Here is a 24,517-nt window from a genome sequence, read left to right on the forward strand (position 1 = left end):
CTGAAGAACAGCATAGCAGTGGGAGAAATGTAGTCACAGATATGTTTTTTCCTGAATTGTTTTGCTTCTTGTAGGGCTTTTCAAAGCCTGTAGTCAGGAAGTGGATGAAAAGTGGGCATATCCATTTGCCTTGTCCTGCTTCCCAGCCCCACCAAAAAACCCATCTCTTACTCTCTCCGTATCTTCTAGGAGGAGAATAATATTGTCCACAACCAGAAGGTGGAGATTCTGAGAAAGATGTTACAGAAGGAGCAGGAACGGCTGCAGGTACTGGAGTTGCAAGAGCTGGAGAGGGGTGGAGCAAAGTGTGATGCAAATAACAAAGATCAGTTGTTGAATCACTCCTTAGCAGCATCTTCAACATTCCCACGCATTGCTTGTGTTTCAGCTTAGCTTTTCCATATCCCAGCCTAACACCAGAGATCTAGTCATTTTGTGAAGTGGCAATGTACATATCCCTCAGTCTGATCTAATCCATGGGCAAGTAAGCATCTTTGAGGGATTCCAGGGAATCTCCAGAGTGTGGTTATTTCTGTGTGTGGCACAGGAGAGAGAGGGGAGCTATATAAAATGGCCCTTCTGATGCATCCACTTAGTAGGTGTGCAGATGTGCTGTCTATTGGTTTAAATGTGTCAGTGGGGATTGTAAGCAGTAGCAGCTTGTAGTTCTAAGCTTTGCTATCGACCAGATACTGAGCAAAAGGCCTTAAAATTGTCTTTCAGTCTCTGCAAGAAGAGTATAACCGATCACCCGCCACACGGCTCTTCAAAGAGATACAGGAAGCGAAGAAGCACATTCCTCAGCTGCAAGAGCAGTTGTCCAAAGCCACAGGCTGTACTCAGGTAACAGAATGTGTCAGGCTTCTCTGTGCTGTGTTCCGGTGAAAATTCTTGGGGGATGATGATGTTGTGGGCAAGCAGGAGCTCCCTGCCATGTGCTTGTACAAGCAAATGGCACCCTCTAGAGTTGAGACTTGTAGTTAGGCTTGCAGAGGTTGTCAAGTGATACAGTGTGCAATGTCAATATGTGAAGTAGGCTTTAAAATGGACTTTCAAATCAACAGTGAAAAAGTGCTTTTAAAACAGTAAGTGCAGGGTTTAAGGATTGACTCTTGAAATGTTCTGCTTGCTCTGTGCTGTCTTCCAACTCACTTTATCTTTGTAGGATGGAGTCTTGTCCTCCAGGTCTGTGACGGACTCGCTGCAGATCAGCGAAGTGGAGGCAGAGAGTGGGGATTGTGTGAGCAAACTAGATTACAGTGGTGACAGCCCCTCCCGACCAAACAGTGACATTACTGATGTGAGTCTTCAATAGCTCCATGACTTTGCTTTTATATGGCTTGGATTTAGCTTTCTAGTAGAGATTCTTTGGGCTTGTGTTGTCTTGTGTATCATACATATGTACTCTGACTCAGTAACACTGTATTACAAGAACAGGCTTTTCAGTACACATCAAAATAAATTCACAAGAAAACATACCATATTGGACTTCTCTTAGGATTGGGGAAGAAATAGTGTGGGGTTTGGGTTTTTATGCAGGATTAGATTTTCCTGGCACAATCCCTGAAACCAGACAAAGAAAGATGGATGCCAGCATCTTTCTCAGAACTCAGAGGTGCCAATTAGAGCATCTTCTAAGAGTATGGTAATGTTCCAATTGTGGTAGCTGTGATTCAGATCTAGTCAGTGGGCAAGTTGCCATGAAACTGGGGAAGAGCCTTACTTGTACCAAATAAGCTTCAATTATTGCCAGCAGTAAAGGCTCTTAATCTGTTCACTCATTAGTTATCAATCTGTGTGCTCGTATGGTCTCCCCATTGGAGTGCCTTAGCACCTAATCCTTAATTAGAAGTCACTATCTGATTAGTGCAGAGCAATTGAGACTGTGTACTTGCGTTTTGGCCTAAATTTGTGGTTTAACTTAAGGATGTTGGAGCTAAATTTGTACTTGTGTTTGGAAGTAAAAGGAAAGTGGGTCAGGTACACCTCTAAAATGTGAACATGTGGGGCTGTTTTGCCACGTTCCAGCTCCAGACCTGACTAGATATCCCCATGTTTGTATATAGTAAATGCAGAACAAAATTCACAGCTCTCTTCCAAATCAAATTCATCCTGTTAGTATTGTGGATGGTATGTGATCGCTGGAGGTGATTGGCACACCAGTCAAACGCCTGGATATTACTGTAGAAACACTGAAGATAAGCCAACAGCACATGCTTTTTGCATGTCTAACAGTCCACTCTGACAGAAAGGAGAAGTTTTGGTGGCTGAAAGACATAACTGTGCAGTTCTCATTTTCCTGGATTTGCTGGTACTTACCAGAATTGAACTTCCTTCTTGTCCAGAGTCCTCGCAGTGGCTTGAAGGAGCGGGTTTATCCAGATGAGAGCCCAGAAAAGACTGAGGTTCAAGATACTGTGAGTACAAAACATAAAGTGTCACAACAGCATCTCCTGTAATGGGCCCATTAAAACCTTGCCGGGTTTCTCCACTGTCTAGATGAAGCATGCATAAACTTTGGTTTAGAAATTAAAATGCAATTAAAATTGTGCAGGGAAAGTTAATTAGCTGAGTAAATGTTTATGGAGCTTAAGAGCAGGCACATTTAGAGCTGTGAAACATACCATCAGCAGTAAACCAGCTGGACCTAGAACAGGTAGAGCCGTTGTACATGCTTTATTCCTCGAGTCCAGCAGTAAATGATGAAGTCTTTTCTTTAGGATATTTGGTCATTATGAGGCTGGCATTGTCAGTTATGGGCTCAAGATTAGGTAGAAGTGAAACATAGCAGAAAGTGCAGACCTATCTGAACGCATTATCTTCCTTAGGATGGCTTCTGAAATGTTTTTCGCCTCATCTGCTTGACTTTCGAAAGTCGTATTTCTCCATTTGTACTAAGATGGCATTTGTCATATGCCACATGCTTAATGTGCTCATGTCTGTATATGATGCAGTTGGTTTTGAATCATCTGATTTAATCTGTTCCGAGTGCTTGTAACTTGGGAGAAGCATTTGTAAGGGGATCTTGTAACTGCAAAATTGGGCAAGGTTGAGTAAAGACAAATGGATTGCCACTGGGTTTTGGGATCAGTATTTCTAACTTGGTAAAGAAGTTGTACTGTGCCAAGAGTGAAATCGCCCTGTACATTTCTTCCTTCCCTTCCCTGCCCTTCTTTTCCCTTGATTCTGACTCACCACAGGATTCCCAGTCCAGTGTTGGAAGTCCTTTATCCCGAGTGGTGCCTCAGATCATTGGAGCAGAGGATGATGACTTTGACACTGAACAGGAGCAGGTGGGAATGACTTTTAGCCACCCCTTTCCTCCCTCGACCAGAATTATTCATTCAACAGTATGCCATCTTTGATATCTTCTGTTGCTGTCACAGCAATATAGCTGCCATGGCTTTTGACATACTTATGTGGAGTTATTTTAGCTGTCCTTTGCTCTGGATTATATTTCATTATACAGTACTCAGTGCTTGGGAGCGCTTTCTGGGATGTGAGAATGGCATCACAAAGGGTCTGGAATTGATCAGTTTTAATTAAATGAGGAGCTGAGCTATTGGAACAAAGCTTCTTGGGTTTTCTACCAATGGCTTTCTTGAATAATTGAAATAGTTTCCGTGCCTCTCTACAGATTAATGGACAGTGCAGCTGTTTCCAAAACATTGAGCTCCTGAAATCTCGCCCAGCTCACCTGGCTGTTCTTCTGCATCATGTGGTGTCCCAGTTTGACCCTGCAGCATTGGTAAGATGATCTGGAATTGCTGTCCTGGCCCAAATTGGTAATCTCAACCAGTTTATCAGGATTTCCTTATTCTTATATAGCATTGTCAGTGGCATGGCTGTATCGGCAAGGAGAGAAATGCAGATCCTGTGCGGGCCTGAGAGTATTTCAGATAAATGAAGAGAAGCATGAAAAGAGCCTCCCTTACATTCAGTTGTTTACAAATAAGGATTTAGCTCTTGAAAGCATTTAATTGTACCCTGAGGAGGTGGGATCAGTTTTCTATGGGGAAGGTCTGATCCCTTTTCCTCTCTCTTCCTGCCCACCCTCACCCTTCCCTTCTCTGCTGATTACCAGGGCAGCCAAGCTGGGGTTACCTGAGCCACCCAGATGGCTCAAAGTAGTTAGGAAGAGTTTCAATCCACCAGCACTGAATTCCGTGAAATACTTGAACAAAAACTCGGAGCTAGAGGTGTTAGAAGAGTTCTCGTGGTATTGCTTAATAATTTCTTCCCTTCTGTTTCCCACAGTTGTGCTACCTTTACACAGACTTGTACAAGCAGACCAACTCCAAAGAGACTCGGCGTGTCTTCCTTGAGTTTTACCAGTTCTTCTTGGACCGAGCTGCAGTACGTTCCAGTTGTTTCATTCACTTTCAAGCTTATCTAGCAAGTTGACTTTTCCCCCTCTCCACTCTCCTGAACTGGAAAAAACTAAGGAGTTATTTAAGTCCTCCAAAATAAGAAGGTTTTCTTGTTTAGATGTTGCCAGTGAATGTGGCAAATTACAGCCGTAGGTGCCTGGTAACTCAGTAAATCACAGGGAGTGTGTAGTCTGGTAGAAGAAACAGGTTTTTAATACCTAAGCAAGCTCTAGCTGTTATACATCGTCTTTTAGTTAATAATTGCTGCATATATTGATGTAGCTATTACAAGGATTGGGAAATCTTGTGTATCTGTTGGAAAATCTGAGAAACTTCTATGCTGTCTTAAATTGGTCTACCAGATAGTGTAGCAGAGGCTAGAACCATGTCTTTAGGTGAAATAATCCTTCTGTAATATAATATATATTCAAAATGGGAGTCTTCCCCCTTTATACCATCAGGTGTTCAGGTTGAGTGACTTGAGCTTGTGAGGGGATTTTCTTGTGTGTTTTGTACTGTGTGTTTTATTGGGATGGTGTTTGCTCTGTCTGTTCTCCCAGCTGATCTTTTCCTTTGCAGAACCTGAAAGTTCCAGTTCCAGATGAAATCTCCTTAGAACTAGGTAGGGGTGCTCTTGCCTTGGTTATCTCTTCCTGTGTTTCTTCTGTCTGAGGCAGTCCAAGAGAATAATCTATTATCTGTTCTGATTTACAGACAGAAGAAGGCCAGAACTCCTTCCTGAAGAGCTTCATCGTCAGTTTATACAAACTATGCAGGATAAAGTCTGTCCAGAAGTTCAGAGGAATCTGGAAGATTTCAGGTAACAGCAGTTATCCATGTAGATTTCGTTTAATTCATGCTTGCCTACAGTCAGCATGTTCTGTATAGGGCAAGTCCAAACTCAAGGGACATAGTAATTCATCTTGGACTGAATAAGTAGGAAGATGCCACTGGAGAGGGCCTCCAGGGTCACCCTGTGACCAATTCTTGAATGGTTTTTGACACTGTGTTCAAAGTAATTGCAAGATCAGTTTTAGAGCTTTGATTCTTCAATCCTTGAGGCTGTTTGAGGCAATTTCAGAACATTGTTTCTCTAGGTGAGATGATATAAATCCTTTGTACCAGTTTTGTTTGCTGTCAGCTTTTATCTTCGTTATTATTTTTCCCCCTTTATTTTCCTTTTTCCCTTCTCTCTCCTCTTTGGGCACAGAAGACTTCACTTCAGAAGGTTGTCATGGGCATATAGTAGAATTTGATAATTAGTATGCCCTTTCATCTGGAGTTGTAAGAGCTCAGTGCCAACATGAGACATTAGACCAAGACACGTGTTCATTTATACCTAAAAATGTCTCATTTCAAGTATATGCTTCAAATACACAACCTGGGATGCGGCAAAAAGAGTAACTACTTTTTCTTGACCCGTGCAGTAGCTGCCTCTCTTGATAAATACCATACAACATAGTTTCTCCAAAGGCCATCTTAGCTGTTTTACAGTGAGCACAAATGTTACGAAGAAATGTCAGGACTTCAACGTTTCCGTACAGAAACCAATAATGAAACCTGTTTGACATTCAGAATGTCAGGAGGTTGCTTTTCCTTGTTACAGGTCAGTACTCAAGTTCAAGTGGTGCTTCCCTCTCCTCATTTTTCAGGCAGAAACGTAGTATGGGATTGACCCTGGCAGAAGGAGAGCTAACCAAGCTGGATTCAGAGAGAGTTCGTGACCGGATTGCAATGGAGAAGGAAAGAGCATGTGCAGAACAGATTATTGCTAAAATTGAGGAAGTCTTGTGAGTAACAGCAGGTTTAATTGTGGGGGTAGAAAAGATTCTACCCTGAACTTAAAAACAGTAAAGGAATTAGGTAATAGAAGCAACTTGGTGTCACTGCATTCATATTGTTTCCCCTGTTTGCTATCAATGTATGTTTGAGTGATGATAGCCAAATGTAAGCTAATATTTAGGTAAATTAGGTATGTTTTCAAGGAGGCTGCTGTTCAAATAGCAGAGGTAATGTTGTCATTGTGACCTTCTGCATTACTAGATCAGAGTCCCTTTCAGAACCCATGTTTTACTTCTAATGTAAGCTGAATGAGCCTTCCTTCCCCATACCAGTGCCTGGGGCTTGTTGACATTCGAAAGGATGCTTTGAACAGAGCAGCTGATGCTCTGGGTGGGTGTGAATGGGTGTTAATTGGTTTTTGAGTTTCGTTTTTAAAGTCTTTCTTGTTTTTAGGATGACATCTCAGCCTTTGGAAGAAGACAAGAGGTAATAGAGCTTGCGTAAGAACCCACCCCACTGCTGGCTCTGTGTTCTGCTGAGCAGCATAAGACAGCCCTCTGCTGGCTATAGCCACAAACTCTTCTTTCTAAATCACCTGGCATAATTCACTGGAACTCAGAGCATCAACGTCTTGCTCTCAAACTCTTCTGATTCTGAAGTTTGTTGCCTTTGTTTCAGATCTGTCACTGAGAGTTTGGGTTTCTTTTGGTTTTGCCTTGTAGCTGTTTCAGTCTGGTCTGTGTATGTGCCTTGTCTTGTTCAGTTTGTATACAAACTGGGTAGCTTTTACTCTACTCTTTACATCAGCCATACCTTTTACTGTTACTAAGTTTGAAAAATAACTCAAAACTATAATATGAATGCAAGTATGTATTTGGTATATCATTTTAAGACCTGTGTACTGCTCAAAATTAATTTACCTCCTAGGCTTATATACTCCATCTTTTGCTTACAAGTGGAACAAATGCTGGTATTAGCTGTCTTTTCCATTGTCTGTAATAGTTTGTTTCATATTAAAACCCCCAAAACTTGGCAACTTCTTTTAATCTAAAAATAGTTAATTTCTCAACACAAAGTTTGCATTTGACATTTCTCCTTATTCTCCATCTTCTTTGTTTTTTATGTATTGGGCAGTTCCACAATGCAGTATGTGATTCTTACGTACATGAAACACCTGGGAGTCAAAGTTAAAGAACCTCGGAACCTGGAGCAGAAGCGTGGCCGTATTGGTTTCTTGCCAAAGATCAAGGTAGTAGTGTTGTGACCAGAGTGCATTTGTTTAAAGCTGTCCAGCTTGTGTGCTTTGTTGGATTTCAGGATCCACTTCTGCATGACACATCGGAAGTTGGTATGATTTTACAGTCTTCATTGCAGCATCAAGAGGATCTTGGGTTACTGAGCTGCACAGAAAACCTAAGAGCTGAAATTGGGCGCTACATCTGTTTTCAGACACGTGAATTAGAAAGGAGTTGTCTTCTTTCTTCGGTTACCTGTAGGCCTAAATTCTAGCTGCTTGTTTTTCACATTCCTAGCCCTGTTAAAACTTGGGGTGAGAAATTTTTCTTACAATTGATACAACCTTGAATCAGATGAGTATCTATCTCATTAACGCCAATCTGGCTGTTGGCCTGTCTGCTTTAGTTTTCTTCTTAAGAAACTTGCCCAAAACCTCATGCTTCACAATGCAGGAAAGCTGCTCTTCCTGCCACCCACGCTTTCCAGTTATATAATGAATGTTGCCACTAAAACTCCATCTCTGTGGGTGTATTCAGTTGTCTCCCACAATTATGGGGGTGTCTGTGGTCACAGTAGCTACTTATTTTCACCAGCATTCCAGCTTCTTTGGTAATGTTAAGATTGCCACAAGCAGTTCTGCACTGACAGTGCTAAAAGGTTAGTTCAGGCATTCACAACCTTTCTGAACTGGTAAGATATGTTGCACTTCTGTCTCCCAGATAGGAGTCTGTATGCTTATGGAGGCTTGGAGCCACAAGATGCTGTGCCCTAGAGAAACAAGGTGATAGTGATCGCTCTGAATTAGTCTCGTACCCTAGGGAGGAGAGTGGGTCCTGCTAAGTTAAAAGCAGGGTGTATGTTTTTGCTTATAACAGATGTATCTCTTCAGGTACTGTGGCTCCCTGCTGCTAACCATGTTAAGCCATTCATAGTGTGTCCATAGGCTGTCTTTGCCTCTGATGCTGCAGGATGTTGACCTCTCAATAACTTAACTAGAAATAAAACTCTCTTGTACCAAACTCCTCTCAGTTAATAACTGCATTTGAAGAAATGAGTGACCTGTTGGTTTTGTTTTTCTGCAGCAAAGTATCAAGAAAGAGAAAGAAGGAGAGGAAAAAGGAAAGAGAAGAGGCTTTCCTAATATTCTGGGCCCACCAAGGAGACCGAGTCGACATGATAGCAGTGCAAGTATGTAAAACAAACAAATATATGTTCCTAAATATTAATCTGAAAGCCAGATTATCTGTTTAATAATCCATGCTGTTATCTGTTTAATAATCCATGCTAAGAGGACTCAGTAAACTTTTTGGTTGTAAACATGTTTTTGAAGGCTAATTTTGTCCTGAAATGCTGCTTCTCCTCATCGCTGAAAACAGGTAAAAGCTTTCAGTGGTGTAATGGCTCTGTGTTTGTTCAGTTGGCAGAGCCATGGAAATGCAAAAGCCCCGCCATCTAAAGCATGTACCTCCAGCATCTTCAGTTAGCCCAGAGCCACCAGATTCCAGCAAGCTGCGCCAGAGTGGGTCCTCCAGTGAAGGAGCAGATGGGCCGTACCCACCTGCCAACCCCATGTCTCCTTTGGCAATGGGTCCCTTTTCCTCTCCAGAGGGAAGCAAGGACAGTGAAACAGGTAGGATGTTACTAGCAAAGAGGAGTGATTCAAGATTGTGTTGTGAACAGGATATACAAAGCACAGTTCTGCTCATAGAAGCCTAGAATGGGTAGGGTTGGAAAGGACCTTGACTTATGCAACAAACATGGCAAATCAGGGAACAATTTTATATCATTAAACATGATCTTCCTTACCTCAGTCATCTTTTCTGGCATATTCTCTGGCTCAAATCAGGAAATGTTATCAAGGCCAGAAATTGTTGCCAGATGGATCCTCTTAACTGTGGCATCAGATCATCTAACAGGAAAAGAACACAGTCTGAGGTGCCTTGTTCTCATAAGCACAAGTCGGTGTCATCTGGAATCACCCAGGAATTCAATTCTTCCAGCTCTAACCTGAAATGAGGCTGGGAATCCAAAGGCTATGAAGAGGCCGTGAAGTTCTCCAATATGCTCTATTTTCTTGACATTTTGTACTTGCTTTCTGTTTAGGTTTGAAGCAGACTGGAGAAGCTCCACCTGCTATTGACTGTATGGAAGGCACACCCCGCACACCTAATAATACCTTTGAATTTCCATCTCCTTTGGAAAACTTGCAGGAGGAGGAGGGAGAATCAGAGAGGTAACTGTGCTACTCTGGTTGCTTGAGCCTTGGATGAGAGTTGGTGTGACAGTGGCTGCTGAAGCTTAGTCCAGTCGTTTGTGTTAAACATCACTGGTAGAAGTAGGCAGTAGTGGTCTATGTCTGCTACTACAGTAGTACTAGACAGCTGTGTATCAGGGTGAAGTTGACAGATGGACAGCGTGTTCTACTTAGGAAGTTATGCCTTTACTCTGAAATGATACGAAACGTCTGAGTGGGGTGCAATTCTTGCATAAGCTTCCCTAATAATGTCTTTTGTTCTTTGCAGAATGGTTGACATGGGAACACCAAAGCCTTTTCGCAAGTGAGTGTGCTTACAGATGTTCAGACTTCACTGAGTTTGTTTAGATGGTAATAGGTTATAAGGTAGAATGCAGTAGTGTTCGTTGTTCTGAGCCAGTGCAGTTTTCTGCATGATCATTCCATTTCCTCAATAATGCATATATGAAATGAGACACTGACATCCATATATAGGACAGGTGGAGTGAATCATACACAGATAAGCCCCGTGATCTATGAGTGAAGTGTTGTGATTGTTGTATCTGCTGATTTGAATTGATGGATTAAGGAGCTGAGATTTCCATGTTTTCTTTTTAAATCTGTGTATTGCTGTTAGCTCTGTATCTGCAGTTAGATGGATGAAAGAAATCGTATCCTATCCTTTCCCCACCTCGATAATTGACTTATTTTATCTGTATCACTGAAACCAGTGCTACGAAAATACTGCCAGAACAGATATTCACTCTTAGTTGTTCTGTAAAGGGCAAAATTAGAAAATATGCCTATAGGTTCAGACATCTGACAGCCTCCAGCTATTGTGGAGAACATATTCATAATGCTGTACAGCTGTTATATACACTTAGGTTTTCCTCTTCTTTCTTCCTTACATCCATGCCTAAAGTGGGAAGTACTGACGTATTTTTTCATGTTAGGATGGACAGTGTTGGTTTCGCAGATGTACAAAGTGAAGACGAGCTGTATGATTTTGACGTGGACATGGACCCCCCCAACTGGCAGCAACTTGTGAGCCGGGAAGTGTTGATGGGGCTGAAACCCTATGAAATCAAGCGCCAAGAAGTCATTAATGGTGAGATGGCTTTTGATTTTCTCCTAGCTCACCAAGCACAAAGTTGAAACCAGTCCTTTGGGGCTCTGAAGTTCTTAACATTTGAAACTAGGTCTTTCTTCAGTGACCTGCTCCAAGTGGTAGCCATCTGTTACTTCTGGAAGAGTTCATGTGTGTGAAACTTGGACATGTGACTGAAAAGTATCCTGAGATGAGATTGATCCAGTCCTTAGAGAAGAAATAAACAATATTAAGTGGTTTGACCCTGAAAGGCCAGTTTGCAGTATCATGTTCTGTAAAGGAAAGCAAGAGGCACTGCCTAGACTGTTGGAAAGCACATGATGCAAATGGAAAGCTGCTACCAAACTTTCTCTTCAAAGCTTCATCTGATTTTCAGGTCTTGCAGTCCTGCAGAGCACTCTTTGTGGCTGTATGAGCTGCTAAGAGCTCACTGTTTGTTTGGGGAGAATGACGAGGCACGAACCAGTTGTCTTCTCTGTTCTTCCAAACATGGAAGTATAGCAGAGCGTGGCTCTGTTCTGGAGCAAGATGGATTATGGGCTAGCAAGTATTCATGAGGGAAGGTTTTCAAAGTTCATACTTCTGACTGCTGTTTGCTTCATGTTTGGACCCATGTTTCCACACCTCTTTAAGCAGGTGCTTACACTCCTGCTTTCCTCTCTCCAGAATTGTTTTACACCGAGAGAGCTCACGTCCGTACGCTGAAGGTTCTGCATAATGTCTTCTACCAGCGTGTCACCCGGGAGGGGATCCTGAACTCCAGTGACAAACGGAAGATCTTTTCAAACCTGGAGGACATCCTTGGGCTTCATGGTAATTGCGGCTGAGGTGATAACTAGGTGATACAGAGCCTTTCAGCTCTGTAGTAGCAGCTGGGATCCTGGATGCAAATACCTGAGAAATTTAAGCAAGTGACCCTCAAACAAGAGGCAACCTCATAAACCACTTCAGCTGAGAAAGAATGCTACAGCTGTTCCCCTTCCTTTTGCACACAGTTTGTTTTTCCATTTCTGATTTACAAAGATATCTCGATAAAGAATGCATGTGCCCAGTGTTTCAGATACTTGCCTTTTCTTATCTGTGTGCACAGACTCTCTTGTGCTGATTCAGGCTTTGATAAAAGGAGCAGTGCTTTGATGAATGGTCTTTATGGGTCAACACTGAAAATGTTACAACTGTTGGTGAACAGGATATGAAAACAAACATGGAGAGGTTGATGTTTTGCAGGTGGTTTTGAAGGATAGCCCTTCCTAATTGGGTAGCTGAAGGACTAGTCAGAATCAGGTTTGGCTCTGCCACTGAATAGTCACTTGTATCATTTTATGCAGGTGGATTGAAGTGCATTCAACATTATTCCTGTGTTTTTAGAAGGCAGAGATCCTCAGAAAAGATAAGATTGGGAAGGTTCTTAGGGGCCACTTGATGACAGGGGAGGCAGAAGTGCAAGGGAGTTAGGCAGTGCCTTCTTAGATACTCTGCCAAATGTATTAGGTCGTGGGACACTTTCTTTTTTAAAGTTAATTGAAGTCATTGCAAATCTACTCTTTTCCTAGAACAGCTTCAATTTTAAAATAATTGCTGAAACTCAAGCAAACTATTGGAGCAGTATTAATAAAATGGACTTCTTTTGTTTTTAAGTTGCATTGAATGATCAGATGAAAGCCATCCGAAAAAGGAACGAGACATCTGTTATTGGCCAAATTGGGGAAGACTTGCTTTCCTGGGTAAAATACTTTATTGCTTTTTTTCTACTTGAAAATAATGTTTCCTAGAATGGCAACCAGAGCCAGAGGTTAGTTGTAATATATATATTAACTGGGAAGGTTATTCCCAATTAATAGGAACTAAAGGCCTTAGAGCTGTCATTTCTATGGAGCCATCACTGGACTAGAGAATGAGGGTTGAACAAAAGCAGGAAGAACTTGCAGGGTTGTCATTTGACTCGAGACAAGGGTAATTTAAGGAAGAACAAATAATTTCCCTGTGCTGTGTGGGTAGAGTAGAAAGGTAATTTTGGAGACATAAAGGTGAGAGTAGGATTTGGAAGAATGTAATGAGACAATTTATTTCTGTAACACTGAGATTTAAGTCTTGTGTTGCCTGTGGTGCAATTAAAGGATAGGTAAAAATACCTGTTTCCAATCCTGGAATTCATATAGCTGAACCTTTTCTGGTTTCTTTTATGAGCTCCAAATGACAGGAGCAGGAGTGATGTAGACCGTTTAGGAAAAGCAAATTCTCTCTTGGGAATCTCCTAGTTTGCTGTTTGTTTTCAAGCCGACTTAATTTAGGATTGAAGATTGATTTGCTTATTCTTTTGAGCTTTTCATGCCGAAGTCTCTTGTGGTGGTTTTTTATATCCCACTGTTTGTCTAGTATTCCAGAAAAAAAGAAGGGAAGAAAATGAAAATCAGATGTGGTTGGTAAAGAAACGCCTCCAACCCTTTCAGTTCTTCTGCGTGTTAGGGAAAAGCAAGAAACTACTTGCTGGGGCAAGCTAGACCTTAAGCTAATAGTTATGTGCCCTTGCATGATGTTCTGGCCAAGTGGATGAAACAAAAAGCCACATTCTCTAGAGAGTTTTCAGGAGTTACTACTCTCCATCACAGTCTGGGTAGCAGAAGGGGAAGAGTTGCAGTTTCAGTAACAGATGAACCATCTGTTACCTGCAGCACATTTCTCAGCCCTGCTTATGGCTATCGCTTCCCCTAGCCATGGTTTTGTAATACTTTTCGTTTAGGAAATAAGAGGATATGTTATATTCTGGTTTTTAAACGTAGGTGGCCCAGAGAGACAAGATGACCTTTGGTGCCCAATTCTCTGTTAAATACTTGTCATTCATCTGAGTGCCATTTTCGCTGCTCTCCTTAAGGCTTACAGTGGAGACGTGGCCCTGTATTCTCCCTCTAACTCAGCAGTGCATTGGTGGAAAGGTTTGGATGTGCTAGAGCTGGGGACAGGAGAACTGTAGAGTTCAAGGCGTCAAGGGGTTCCTCAATACATTAGGAAGGCAAGGCCTTAGAACCAGGATGGAAATTACTTCTCATGGCTTGCCAGCAATTCCTTTCTTCCCTGGCAAGACCAGTTGTGCTACGTGGCTAAATGTCTGTTGAATGCGGCACATGCTGAACTCGAGTCTGTCTAAATTTGGCTTTCTTTGCTTTCTGGCACAGTTTAGTGGACCAGCAGAGGAGAAGCTGAAACTTGCAACTGCCACTTTCTGCAGTAACCAGCCCTTTGCTCTGGAGGTCATCAAATCACGCCAGAAGAAGGACTCTCGCTTCCAGACCTTTGTGCAGGTGAATTGGATGCAAGGGTTTTGAGTTGCCTGAGGATGTGGCTGGTGGCCAGCGTAGCATAATGAATGGCTGTAGATAAAGTTGTTATAATTAATGACATCATGTCTGACATTGTCTTCAGATTGGGATCATTTCCAGTACTGTATTTATCTCTGCTAATCATTTCTGGAGGGAGGAGCCTTTCCTTCTGGGGAACACAGAGTGTCCTGATAGGGTGCAGGGAAGCACATGCTGTCCCAGGCAGGAGATGGCATCTCACTTGAGGTAGCTGTTTCCCAAGGATGTATAATCTGTGGGAAAACTGCTCATTTTAGTGCAATTTTCATGCATGTCACGGGCAGAAGGCAGATGATATGCACCTATTCTGCCTGCCAGGAAAGGGGCTTGAATACATGTGGCATTTGGAGGAGAGAACGTTATCTTCATTACCACAAGCTGTGAAAACTGGTAATACAAGGGTTGAGGTTACATTGAAAAATGTACTGGAGTTTTGCTATAGTGTGAAAGCCTACACTGATGTCTTCCCTGTATGGTGGTGATTGAGATTGATTGGAGATGGTACCAGGCCCCTGTGAAGTAATGAGGGAAGGAAGCTGCTGCTTTTGTGATGAGCCTTTCTTATATGTAATTGCACATGGAGAGGGGATGTGTTTGTCTGAATGATAGATCTTGGCATTTCTTGTCTTGTATTTAATTACTGGAAAGTGAAGTAATAGATGTTTATGTGATGAATGGATGTTACATGTTCAGGTAATTACGGCCTTAATAAAAATGACAAATGCAGATATTGTGCTGTTTAAATTTAGGATGCTGAGAGTAATCCCCTGTGTCGACGGTTGCAGCTGAAGGATATCATTCCCACAGAGATGCAGAGGTTGACTAAGTACCCCCTTCTGCTGGATAACATTGCTAAGTACACAGGTAAAACCTTTCCTCTAGGGTTCGTGCATGCATCTCAGCAGGTTTTCTAGACAAATATGATTCCAGAGCATATCATAGAATCCCAGACTGCTTTGGGTTGAAGGGATCTTAAAGCTCATCCAGTTCCAACCCCCTGCCACAGGCAGAGACACCTTCCACTAGAGCAGGTTGCTCCAAACCCCATCCAACCTGTAGGGTTGCAATACAGTAATGGAAATGTAGTTTCAAAATGTCAGAGGAGGGGAATGCTGAAGTTTGAAGAGAAACCAAACCATTCTGCTTAGGAAAGTTACTGGCAAAACAACTTGATTTGCTATTAATTTTTGAAGAAGGAAACCCTGAGTTTCCGACTGTCTCCTCTCCACACTCCAGTTCCTAGCCTGTTCTAGTGTTGCACTATTAGGGCTATTAATGGTTTTTAATGATTACAAGAACCAAATGAAAGTGAAGAAACATTTTCTCTGCTGTAGAAGAGCATGTGACAATGTCAGTGGCTGGAATTAGATTCAGAAGAAAAAGAAATGGAGGACAAAAAGAGCGGTTATCATGTAACTCTTCCTTATTACGTGCTCGTAGCAACCAAATCTTTAGGAACTGGCTGAGAGGCATAGTTGCATTTGTGCTATTGTTTTGAATAGTCATTAGCATGCCTGTTCTTCCTGTGCTTTTCTAGATATATTTAACTCATTTCAGGAGTCTTAACGGAAATAACTAGAAAGAATTCAATCACTGCAGGTGATAATGTATTTGTTTCAATAAATTGGTTTTCAATAATAAATATGCTCTGATAAACATTTTTTCCTGAATTCGGGACGTTAAGATGGCTAAATCAAACTATTAAGAGAAAACACATTGAAGTGAATTCTAATTTCCATGTAGGTGCATTGGAGAGAGAAAAAGAATAAGATGTTCAATAATGTAAATCTTTAATCATCCATTACAAACATAAAAATGTGAAAAATGAAGAATCTAATAAAAACCGATCAAGTTATTCCGTTGCTTAAACAAGCTTGACTAGACATAGGGCATACTTCTGAGCAAGGAATTAAAGAAAAGAAAAGCATTATAGAACCTAAGCAAAACTCCTGTACTGTTAAGGCTTATGGCAAATCAACATATTTCTTTAAGGAGAGAATAAAAGCAGGTAAGGCAGAACAAATTGATTCTTCTTCTTTAAGGTCAATAATGTCAACTAAGAATTCGAAGCAGACTGAACTTGGAAAGCAGTACTTTCCTACACAACAGACACCAAGAGGATGCTAACGTAGCCCTCCTTCCTCATCTGCTGCATCTCTAAATCACTGCAGAATGTTTTAATGTTCTTGCAGAAGGTGAAGCCTAGCTAGGATGTGTTACTCTGAAAGCTGTTTCCACCATAACAGGAGAAAATATGATTTAATACTACCACAAAATAGCTTTTCAGGTTCACTAGCAGATACCTGCCGCAGTGTAATTTCATTACTCATAAAAACTATAGTGCATTTACAAGTTGACTCTAATCATAATTAGGAAAGCATGTGATACTCCATTATCCTTGATGTACTTGTTTATTTGCCTGTTAACTCAATCCTTAATGTGGCATATGGTAGTGAGAATGGATGGGGTTCACCTGTGTCTTTCTGTGTATGATCAAGTGATGTTGGTAGGAAGGAGAACTCGTTTGGTCTTGCTGTAAAGGAATAGTGGTTTTTATCTTCAGGCTGCGTAAATGGTACCTTTTTCCTAAGCAGTTAAAATAAATACAGGCAATTTAATTGGAAAATGTTACTGGGTAACACATTTTTTGGATGTTTTGCCTTACGTTTCTTTTTCTTTCTTCCAAAATAAATGAGTAAGAAGGACTGGGGGAAATGCAGAAGCCAGTGGTCAGTTGCCACATCGTGGGACTTTGGCTAGCTGGCTATGTGTGATCTTAACTATCTACCCCAAGACTCTCTTTGTACCATGGTGGAGTAGTGGTGACCTTTCAGATTCCCCTGAATACTGCTCAAATTGATGTTTGTGGAGTGAATAGTTGCCACAAGCCCCTCAAAAAGGGAAGAGTGACAAGTCCTGTGCTTGTGCAATGGTGCTAATCAGAGGCCAGTGCCTTGTGCAGGGCAGAATGTATTACCTCCTGTCACAAATCTGTTTATGTCATTTCAGCTTTGAAATGCAGTGCTTTTGTTGGTATGCTATTCTGTGAATTTGAGTTCTTTCTCAAATTTGAGGTCAGCAGACTGCACTGGATTTCTGCCTATTTCAGCCTTTATTGAAAAGCATTCTTTCATTTCCTTTTTCCCTTGCAGAACTGCCTGAAGAGAAAGAGAAGGTGAAGAAAGCAGCAGATCATTGTCGTCAGATCCTTAACCACGTGAACCAGGCTGTCAAAGAGGCTGAGAACAAGCAGGTAGGAGGTGAACGGAGTGAGCATCAAGGCTTGGGGAGAAGAGAGTTGAAGGGCAACAAGCTCTTCAAGACCCCTAGAGTCTCTGTACTAGTGACTTTATATTGTGCCTTAAGATGTTTTGTGGTGCAAGTATTCTTGTGAGAGGAGGAATCCTGGGCGTTTGGGAGTGTGTGGAAGTATTAATGACTGCCTGCATTCTGATGCCAGTGAGTTTGACTAACCAAAGTGACCATCTTCACTGCATTTTCTGCAGCATTTGGAAGATTACCAGCGTCGTCTCGACTTGTCCCCCTTGAAACAGTCTGAGGATCCCATGATGGATGAGTTCAGGGTGAGTGACAGCACTAAACCAATCTCTATGTAAATCATGATTGCAGCCCTGTTGTTCTGTTTGTGGCGCTTTCTGCTGTAGTCTTCTGATGTACAATCAAATGGTCTTTGGAGATGAATATTTCTGTACAAAACCTAAACAATTAGTCTCAGAAATCTGAGTTTTGTTACCTGCCTGAATACCTCTGTGAATATAACAACTTGGTTCTGCATATAGCAGTGTTGATGAAGCTTGTAAACTCTCTGAAACAAACCTTAATGGTTCTCAGCCTAATGTACTCTATCACATAAAAGATATCCAATGGACCATAAGTTGTCTTATGGATGTATCTCTCAAATGATTGCAAGCCTTTGTTGTGCTGTTGGAACTAGGGAGGCCTCAGAGAGTTGCAATGCAGTTAGCTTTGTAAGAGGAGCTTGTACACAGGCTGATTTGTATGCAGGATCCACAGGTATATCCAAATGAAGTCTTGAGTCCAGTGCTAAAAGCACAGTGTTTGATGGCCCCTCTAAATTCTTGCAGTTACGTTAAAGAAGTGGTTACTTGCTCTCGGCTGCTGTTAAATGGAATGCTCCACATCCTTGGAGCAGCATTTACTGTGTGTCTTGTATAGATTCCCTGTTGTTTGTTTATCACTCGTCTCTCTTCCCCAAAATCAGTAGGTAGCCAAAAAAATTTTATATGAAGACTTTCCTGTAAAACTGTGTCATGGATCCTTCCACAAATAAACCTGCAAGCATTTTAGTTAGGAAATGAAGAACTTGCTGTCAGTTATGAAATCTTGCTGTCATTGATTGTAGACTCTGAGACTTGGAAGGAATGACTTGTGAAAATTGTCACTTCTACTTGCCTGCAGATCTAAATGTCACAAGCACTGAAATGACTGAAGAATCCATTGACATTATAAAGTCCACCAGATCATTGGGATGATTTGTATATCATTTGTAGGCACACTTGACTTGCAAATCGAGTGCTGAAGCCTTAACCAGTTGCAGTATTAGAACTGCTAGCTTCATTGGAAAAACTCCTCCTAGCAGTCAGATAACATCCTGATGCCTTAGTATTTTTGGTAGGAAAATTCTCTACCCTGTGACTCCCAGCATCTGCAAAAGAGCAGTGAAAGAGGAACAGTGATAACGCCTGCCTCTCTCAAGATTTTGGTTTACAAGCATACCCTTCTTCTGATGCCCGTTTCTTTTTCCAGGCTGGGTTTAGCTGCTCATCTCCAAGCTGGAGTGCCTATCCTAGCCTTCCTTCTGACGTTTCCATGCTTTACCATTGCTTGCTTCCACAGAAATTCCATAGTGATACTCTTTTTTCTTTTCCCTGGTGACAGAACTTGGATCTCACAAAGAGAAAAATGCTTCATGAAGGACCTCTAACTTGGAAGGTTAATCGTGACAAAACTATCGGTGAGTCCTGTCCCATCAAGTGACTGACTTGGGTTTGTGTGGTTTTGGTGACGAGGAGAGAAAGAGAAAGCATTTCTGCCGTTTCCTGTTATGGTTCTTACTGCCACCTGTAATAATGCCTGCGTGTTGCTCAGAGCTGATTAAATTATTCTTGTCAATTGTGAAATGTGCTGGAGTGTCATTAAGGCCATGCAGGGACACAGCAGTCAGTCATGAGATGATCCAATTCCGTCTGTAGCTTTCTGATGTAGTTTTCATGAGGAAAATTTGCAAGCTTTGCCTAGAATGGCACAGCACTGATTACTGCCTCTGCATGAGTAATCAAAAATGCAGCCTTTTTCTTTCTGCAGGGGTGTGATACGAAACTATGAATTCCTTAACTCATTCTGGGTTCTTTTGCACCCCATGCAGATCTCTACACCCTGCTCCTGGAGGACATTCTGGTGCTGTTGCAGAAACAAGACGATAAACTGGTACTGAAGTGTCACAGTAAAATCTTGGCGTCAACAGCCGACAGCAAACACACCTTCAGTCCTATCATCAAACTGAACACTGTTCTGGTTCGTCAGGTGGCAACAGGTCAGTCTAACCAATTGAGAAAGCACGAGAGGAAGCCAAAAATGAAGAGAAGATCAGTTGAGGATAGGTGGTTTTGCCTAAAATTTCAGAGTAGAACATGAGAAAATGTGTAGGCTTAATTCTTGGTAGTCCAACGTCTTACTTTGTATGTATGAGCTGTTTGACTTCTTTGCGTCAGTAATAGGCATGACTTGAGTTTTAAATAGACTCCTAAATTAAAGTACTCTGATTGTAGTAGATGAAAGGTGCTCTAGAAATTATTAAGAAGGAAAAGAGGAGAATTAAATCTGTTTCAGAATGGTTTGGGCTGTAATGGCTGTTTTCTTTCAGGACTAATAGGCAAATTTCCTGGGTAAGGCAAGATTTGATGTTTGCATATTATCGCATTGGAGGGTTATCTCATTGACTCTTCTTCTATTGCTTCTGGATGGGGGTATTCCCAGTTTTGGGAATTTTAGGAAGCTGTGTGGGGCAAGGCATCTAGCTTAATTCTTCCTTCCCTGTGTTGCTTCAGATAACAAAGCTTTCTTCGTCATCTCCATGTCAGAAAATGGCGCTCATATTTATGAACTGGTGGCACAGACTGTGTCAGAAAAGAATGTGTAAGTAATTGGTTCCGTTCCATCTGCTCCTTGATTTGTGGTCCTTGAGAGATCTTTTACATCTGTTCGCCTGCAGTAACGGTGCAGGTGTCTGTGAATTACCTGAGTTCCTTCTCTCAGCATAGCTGGAAATGCAGCTGTGTTGGCCTATGTAGGAAGTATCCAAGGATAGTCTCTCCCAGCTTACAAGAAGCAGGGGGGAGGGTATGTGTAAATATATATGTATTTAAAAAGCCATCCTGTACATACACTTAGTGCTTCTATTGTTGTTGTTTGCTGTTGTTTGAGGCTCACTCCTGACCCTTTTTTGACTTTAAAAAACCTGTTACTTACCTTTGCAATTGTGGTCTTACGTGACTGACTGCGAGATAAGTGACTAAAATAATCCTGCATCTGTATCCTGGTGAGGTGAGCATTACACTGTTGTGCTTCACTGGTGGCTGCAAGGTATTGCAGGAATTGAATGTAACAGGATTGAGAAAGAAAGGAAAAATCTATTTCTGTTGTAAGAAGAGCAGTAATAATGTTAGCTGGATTTAAGAGGTGTTAAGCAGACAAGTATTCATTATGCTTCACATTTTGTATGTTTTTATTTGATGCTTCTGCTGCAGATGGCAGGACCTTATAGCTCAGATGGCAGGGACTGTAAAAATGGGGAATACCAGAAGAGTGATTCCATTACCACAGTCAGGACCTGGCGAGTAAGTAAAAGTAGCTGGAGGAAGAAGGGCTGGTTTTTCTTTGTCTGGTACCCATTCTCCTGCTCAAAGATTGCCAGCCAGAGCATGGATTCTCATGCAGCGATTCAGATCTGTGTGACTAAAAGAACCTGTTCATTCTTTACTCCCTGCAGAGAAGAGCGTGAGGAAGAAGAACAGCAGAAGCTCAAAGAGCAGCATGACATTCCTGCCAGTAGCCTACAAAGTCCAGGTAAAGCTCTGGTCCAGATGAATTATATCAGTAGATTCACGTATGGAGTGCAAATACGCCAAGGTGTACTCCTTGTGGATTGGGATCTCTTGGTAGCTTTGACATTCCTGGAAATAAATGATTTCATTACAAGTCATGTGGAGAAGTGATACCAAGCCTCTTGGAAAACGTATCTTTTACTGTTTCTATCTGGTTTATAAATTACTGGTAAAGATTCTTTTTTCCCCCTCAAAAGAATTGGCCTTTTACCAAGCCCATGCTCAAGGACTGTATTTCTCAGAGATTTCTGTGGGAAGCAGAATTTTCTGCAGTTTATCATCGAATTTGACACAGTTGTTTAACGTGAATCTATGTTTTCTGTTTCCTAGATAAAGATTTGGGCCTCGAATCTCCCTTAATACTGAATGCTCAGTCTTCTTCACTCATCATGTCTGAAAAGTCCAAGGTAGAAAGTCTCCTTGCATCAGAAGGACAGTTTGATAAAGTGCAGCAGGCAGACCTGACACTTAAAGATTCTTCTGCATGCTATGAACACACAACCACCAGTTTATCTTCCGTATCAGAAGGGCAGTGGGCACTGGATGCATTAAGGAACTGTAAGTATCTGTGGGCAGTGTCTGGTTGGGCCGTGGTGTGGAGATGGGCATTGCTAGGTCACCCATCTGAATCAATGAGCTAAAATAAAGCCCATTTCTATTAAATATCGATTCTCTCTGTGCTGTAGATCACAGCATAGCAAACCAAAGTGAATCTGACAGCAGGGAATTCCAAGTCCTGAGTTCATATCCTGCCCTTTCCTTTGGCTTTAATCATCTCATTTTCCTGTGGTTTTTCCCATGTATAAAATGATGGTAGTAATGAGTTGTTAATTACTGGCCATGAAGTGCTTTGATGACAAAATTATATTGCAACTTTACGCAGTGCTTTACAGTGCCATTGCTGGATGTTAGAAGACAATGCAGCCAGCCTGTGGGCTTATTTTCATGGCACTGGAGCCTAACAGGAGAGGTTTCATGAGTAGCAGAACATGATTTTGCATGGGATTTTGTACCATGCAAACATATGGGATATACTTGAGCTTGACAAAGCCTAGGTTCAGATTTTCTGAGGACATGGGATGTGGTTGGATATAATTAGCTCAACACTTGTGTGTGTTGTAAAGAAACTCTCCGGATGGACAGATTCTGTAATAGGAGATTTTGAATCACTTCCTCTGTTCTCTGGCATACCTCCTTTCAGAGGAAGGATGCAGAGCCATGCAACCTACTTGATCAGATCTAGTAGTGCAATCCCTAAATATAACTTCCTAAAATTTGAATGAATTCATTAATCCATGTATCTCCTCTTGGCAGTTCTGAAAGGACACGAAGTCCCTCAGTTATATGTGAAGGGAATAGTCTGTATTGCTTCTCTGTTATTTGCTTTTACCAAAATGCAGAGGCTTCGTCTCCTTGGCCCAAATTCTTTCTTCTATCTCTCTGTACAGCTAAAGAACAGTTCTCTGCTATGTGATAGCTCCCCTCAGATCCTTTGATCCGTTTATGTTTCTCCTTCTTATAGGATTCAAAGTGCTTTTCTAATTCTGAATGCTGTATGAATGTTCTTGGTACTTGTTTTCAGAGACCAGTGCTAAGATAATCTTAGTCTGTGGGGTATGCGAAGACAGTGCCCTAGCATCTCATGACTATTCAGACTTAAAAGAGCAGCCCTCCAACAGCAGCAGAATGTCACTCACATTTTGACAACAGCCTTCCACTTAGATGAGTGACTGTTATGCTGTATGACATCATAGCTTTTCCTGGGTGTTACATGAGCGTTATATGGTGAGAGTGAAGAGTGTACTTGTGCTCTTGACAGCATCGCATTTTTGTTTTCAACAATGTGTCCTTAATACGAAGTGTTGGGTTGGGATAATTTGAGAACTAAAGGAATGTGGGTTGAAGTTCAAACAAGCATAAATTTGCATGAAATTTTAGGGGAAAGTGTGTCTTCAGTATCCTTTTTTTTTTTTTTTTCCGATCTGTCATTTCAAAGTTGAGTGGAATATTTTCAATGTGTTCATTTCTCCGGTGGGAATCCCCTATTATGGCCACGGTTGGGGGGCTTGGGAAGAACCTGTGCACTCACCTGCACTCCAGCTCAGTTGCTGGGTAATCTCAGGAGGTGATTTTTTTTCCCCTAAGCAAGATGGAACTTGTACTGACACGTTTGCTCTCGCTTGTAAAATGTGCAGGAAGGCTTCAGACCTGATACACCTATTTTTATCCCTGTTTTTCCTGCCAAGAGCAATGAGAGGGCTGGCTGCTACGAGATACACCTCTGCGGAAGGGTAGCCTGGTTTAATGACCGTTAGGGAGGTTATGATCTGTGAAGCCTTGTGAACGTTCTCTTTACTTGCAGTGGGCTTGCTGAAACAGTTGTTGGTGCAGCAGCTTGGCTTCTCTGAGAAGGGGACCCTCGAAGACCGGCAGCGCTTTCCCAGGTTTAGGACCGTTTCTCAAGAAGCCCAAACGGAGAGTGGAAACGAGCCTGGACTGCAGCACCCTGAGAGCAACAAATTCCACCAGCCTGGAGCAGACAGGGAGCTTCCAAGAACCGGAACTAATGAGTCTACAGCTAGTTATGGCCTCCGGACTTCAGCTGAATCGCCAGCTTCAGGAGATGCCATGCAGCTGATAGAGAGAGACCCCAGGTCGAGTAGTAACTTAGCACTAGACCGCATGAGTATGAATCTGGAGATGTCAGCTGCAGAGCTGGAAGGGGTGGGTGCTGATGAAAGCGGGGAGCATTTTTTTGATGCTCGAGAAGCTCACAGTGATGAAAATCCATCTGAAAGTGAATTAATGGAAAGGAAGGAGGAAGAGGACGTGCAAATACGGATCTCAGGTGAGCATATTGAATTCACTCGTAGAGTGACAATGTGTCCGGTTTCAGTATTAGAGACTTCCTCTCTTGCTTATGTGGTATAGGACACTTAAAGTTAACTCTTGGCCCTTGACAGTCATTTTAGCCCTGAAAAGAGCTGTGCAAATATGTACCTAATTAATTCTCTATTTTATGACAGCAGAGGCTGAAATACTGTGGGGTTAATACACTGTGACAGACTGTAATTACAGAGGCACTGGGCACAATGCAAGCTCTTGACTGCAGTTGCCACTGGACCACTTTATCTCTCAAGTGTCTGTTAGGATCTGTATGGAAGACGTGTTCCCTGAAGGCAAAGTACTTCCTTAGTCTGTACACACAGAGTCCTCATGACTCATGCTGTTTCGGAGATACTGTGTTGGCTTCTCCTGATCAAGCTTCAGAAAAGAAACTTAGGGTT

The 24,517-nt window shown here is 41.9% G+C and overlaps 1 protein-coding gene across 3 annotated transcripts in view; it reads left to right on the forward strand.

Annotated features, from left to right (window-relative positions):
• The window catches only part of ARHGEF12 (Rho guanine nucleotide exchange factor 12), a 70,295-nt gene that overhangs the window by 42,145 nt on the left and 3,633 nt on the right, over positions 1-24,517 (forward strand). For all 3 annotated transcript variants that reach the window (XM_062617639.1, XM_062617640.1, XM_062617641.1), the window contains 30 exons: positions 190-267; positions 724-843; positions 1,166-1,300; positions 2,346-2,417; positions 3,201-3,293; positions 3,638-3,748; positions 4,258-4,356; positions 4,950-4,992; positions 5,085-5,190; positions 6,023-6,160; positions 6,606-6,638; positions 7,287-7,401; positions 8,471-8,576; positions 8,806-9,018; positions 9,492-9,621; positions 9,911-9,946; positions 10,575-10,729; positions 11,396-11,542; positions 12,368-12,453; positions 13,903-14,028; positions 14,835-14,949; positions 17,238-17,338; positions 17,592-17,669; positions 19,006-19,081; positions 19,493-19,660; positions 20,175-20,262; positions 20,874-20,963; positions 21,116-21,192; positions 21,561-21,788; positions 23,593-24,078. In XM_062617639.1, coding sequence (XP_062473623.1) covers positions 190-267; positions 724-843; positions 1,166-1,300; positions 2,346-2,417; positions 3,201-3,293; positions 3,638-3,748; positions 4,258-4,356; positions 4,950-4,992; positions 5,085-5,190; positions 6,023-6,160; positions 6,606-6,638; positions 7,287-7,401; positions 8,471-8,576; positions 8,806-9,018; positions 9,492-9,621; positions 9,911-9,946; positions 10,575-10,729; positions 11,396-11,542; positions 12,368-12,453; positions 13,903-14,028; positions 14,835-14,949; positions 17,238-17,338; positions 17,592-17,669; positions 19,006-19,081; positions 19,493-19,660; positions 20,175-20,262; positions 20,874-20,963; positions 21,116-21,192; positions 21,561-21,788; positions 23,593-24,078 — 3,649 coding nt within the window. The remainder of the gene's footprint in view (positions 1-189; positions 268-723; positions 844-1,165; positions 1,301-2,345; positions 2,418-3,200; positions 3,294-3,637; positions 3,749-4,257; positions 4,357-4,949; positions 4,993-5,084; positions 5,191-6,022; positions 6,161-6,605; positions 6,639-7,286; positions 7,402-8,470; positions 8,577-8,805; positions 9,019-9,491; positions 9,622-9,910; positions 9,947-10,574; positions 10,730-11,395; positions 11,543-12,367; positions 12,454-13,902; positions 14,029-14,834; positions 14,950-17,237; positions 17,339-17,591; positions 17,670-19,005; positions 19,082-19,492; positions 19,661-20,174; positions 20,263-20,873; positions 20,964-21,115; positions 21,193-21,560; positions 21,789-23,592; positions 24,079-24,517) is intronic.

This window comes from Pezoporus occidentalis, unplaced genomic scaffold, assembly GCF_034315485.1.
Source record: "Pezoporus occidentalis ecotype Australia unplaced genomic scaffold, CSIRO_AGI_Poc_V1 ctg199, whole genome shotgun sequence".
Taxonomy (NCBI): Eukaryota; Metazoa; Chordata; class Aves; order Psittaciformes; family Psittacidae; genus Pezoporus; species Pezoporus occidentalis.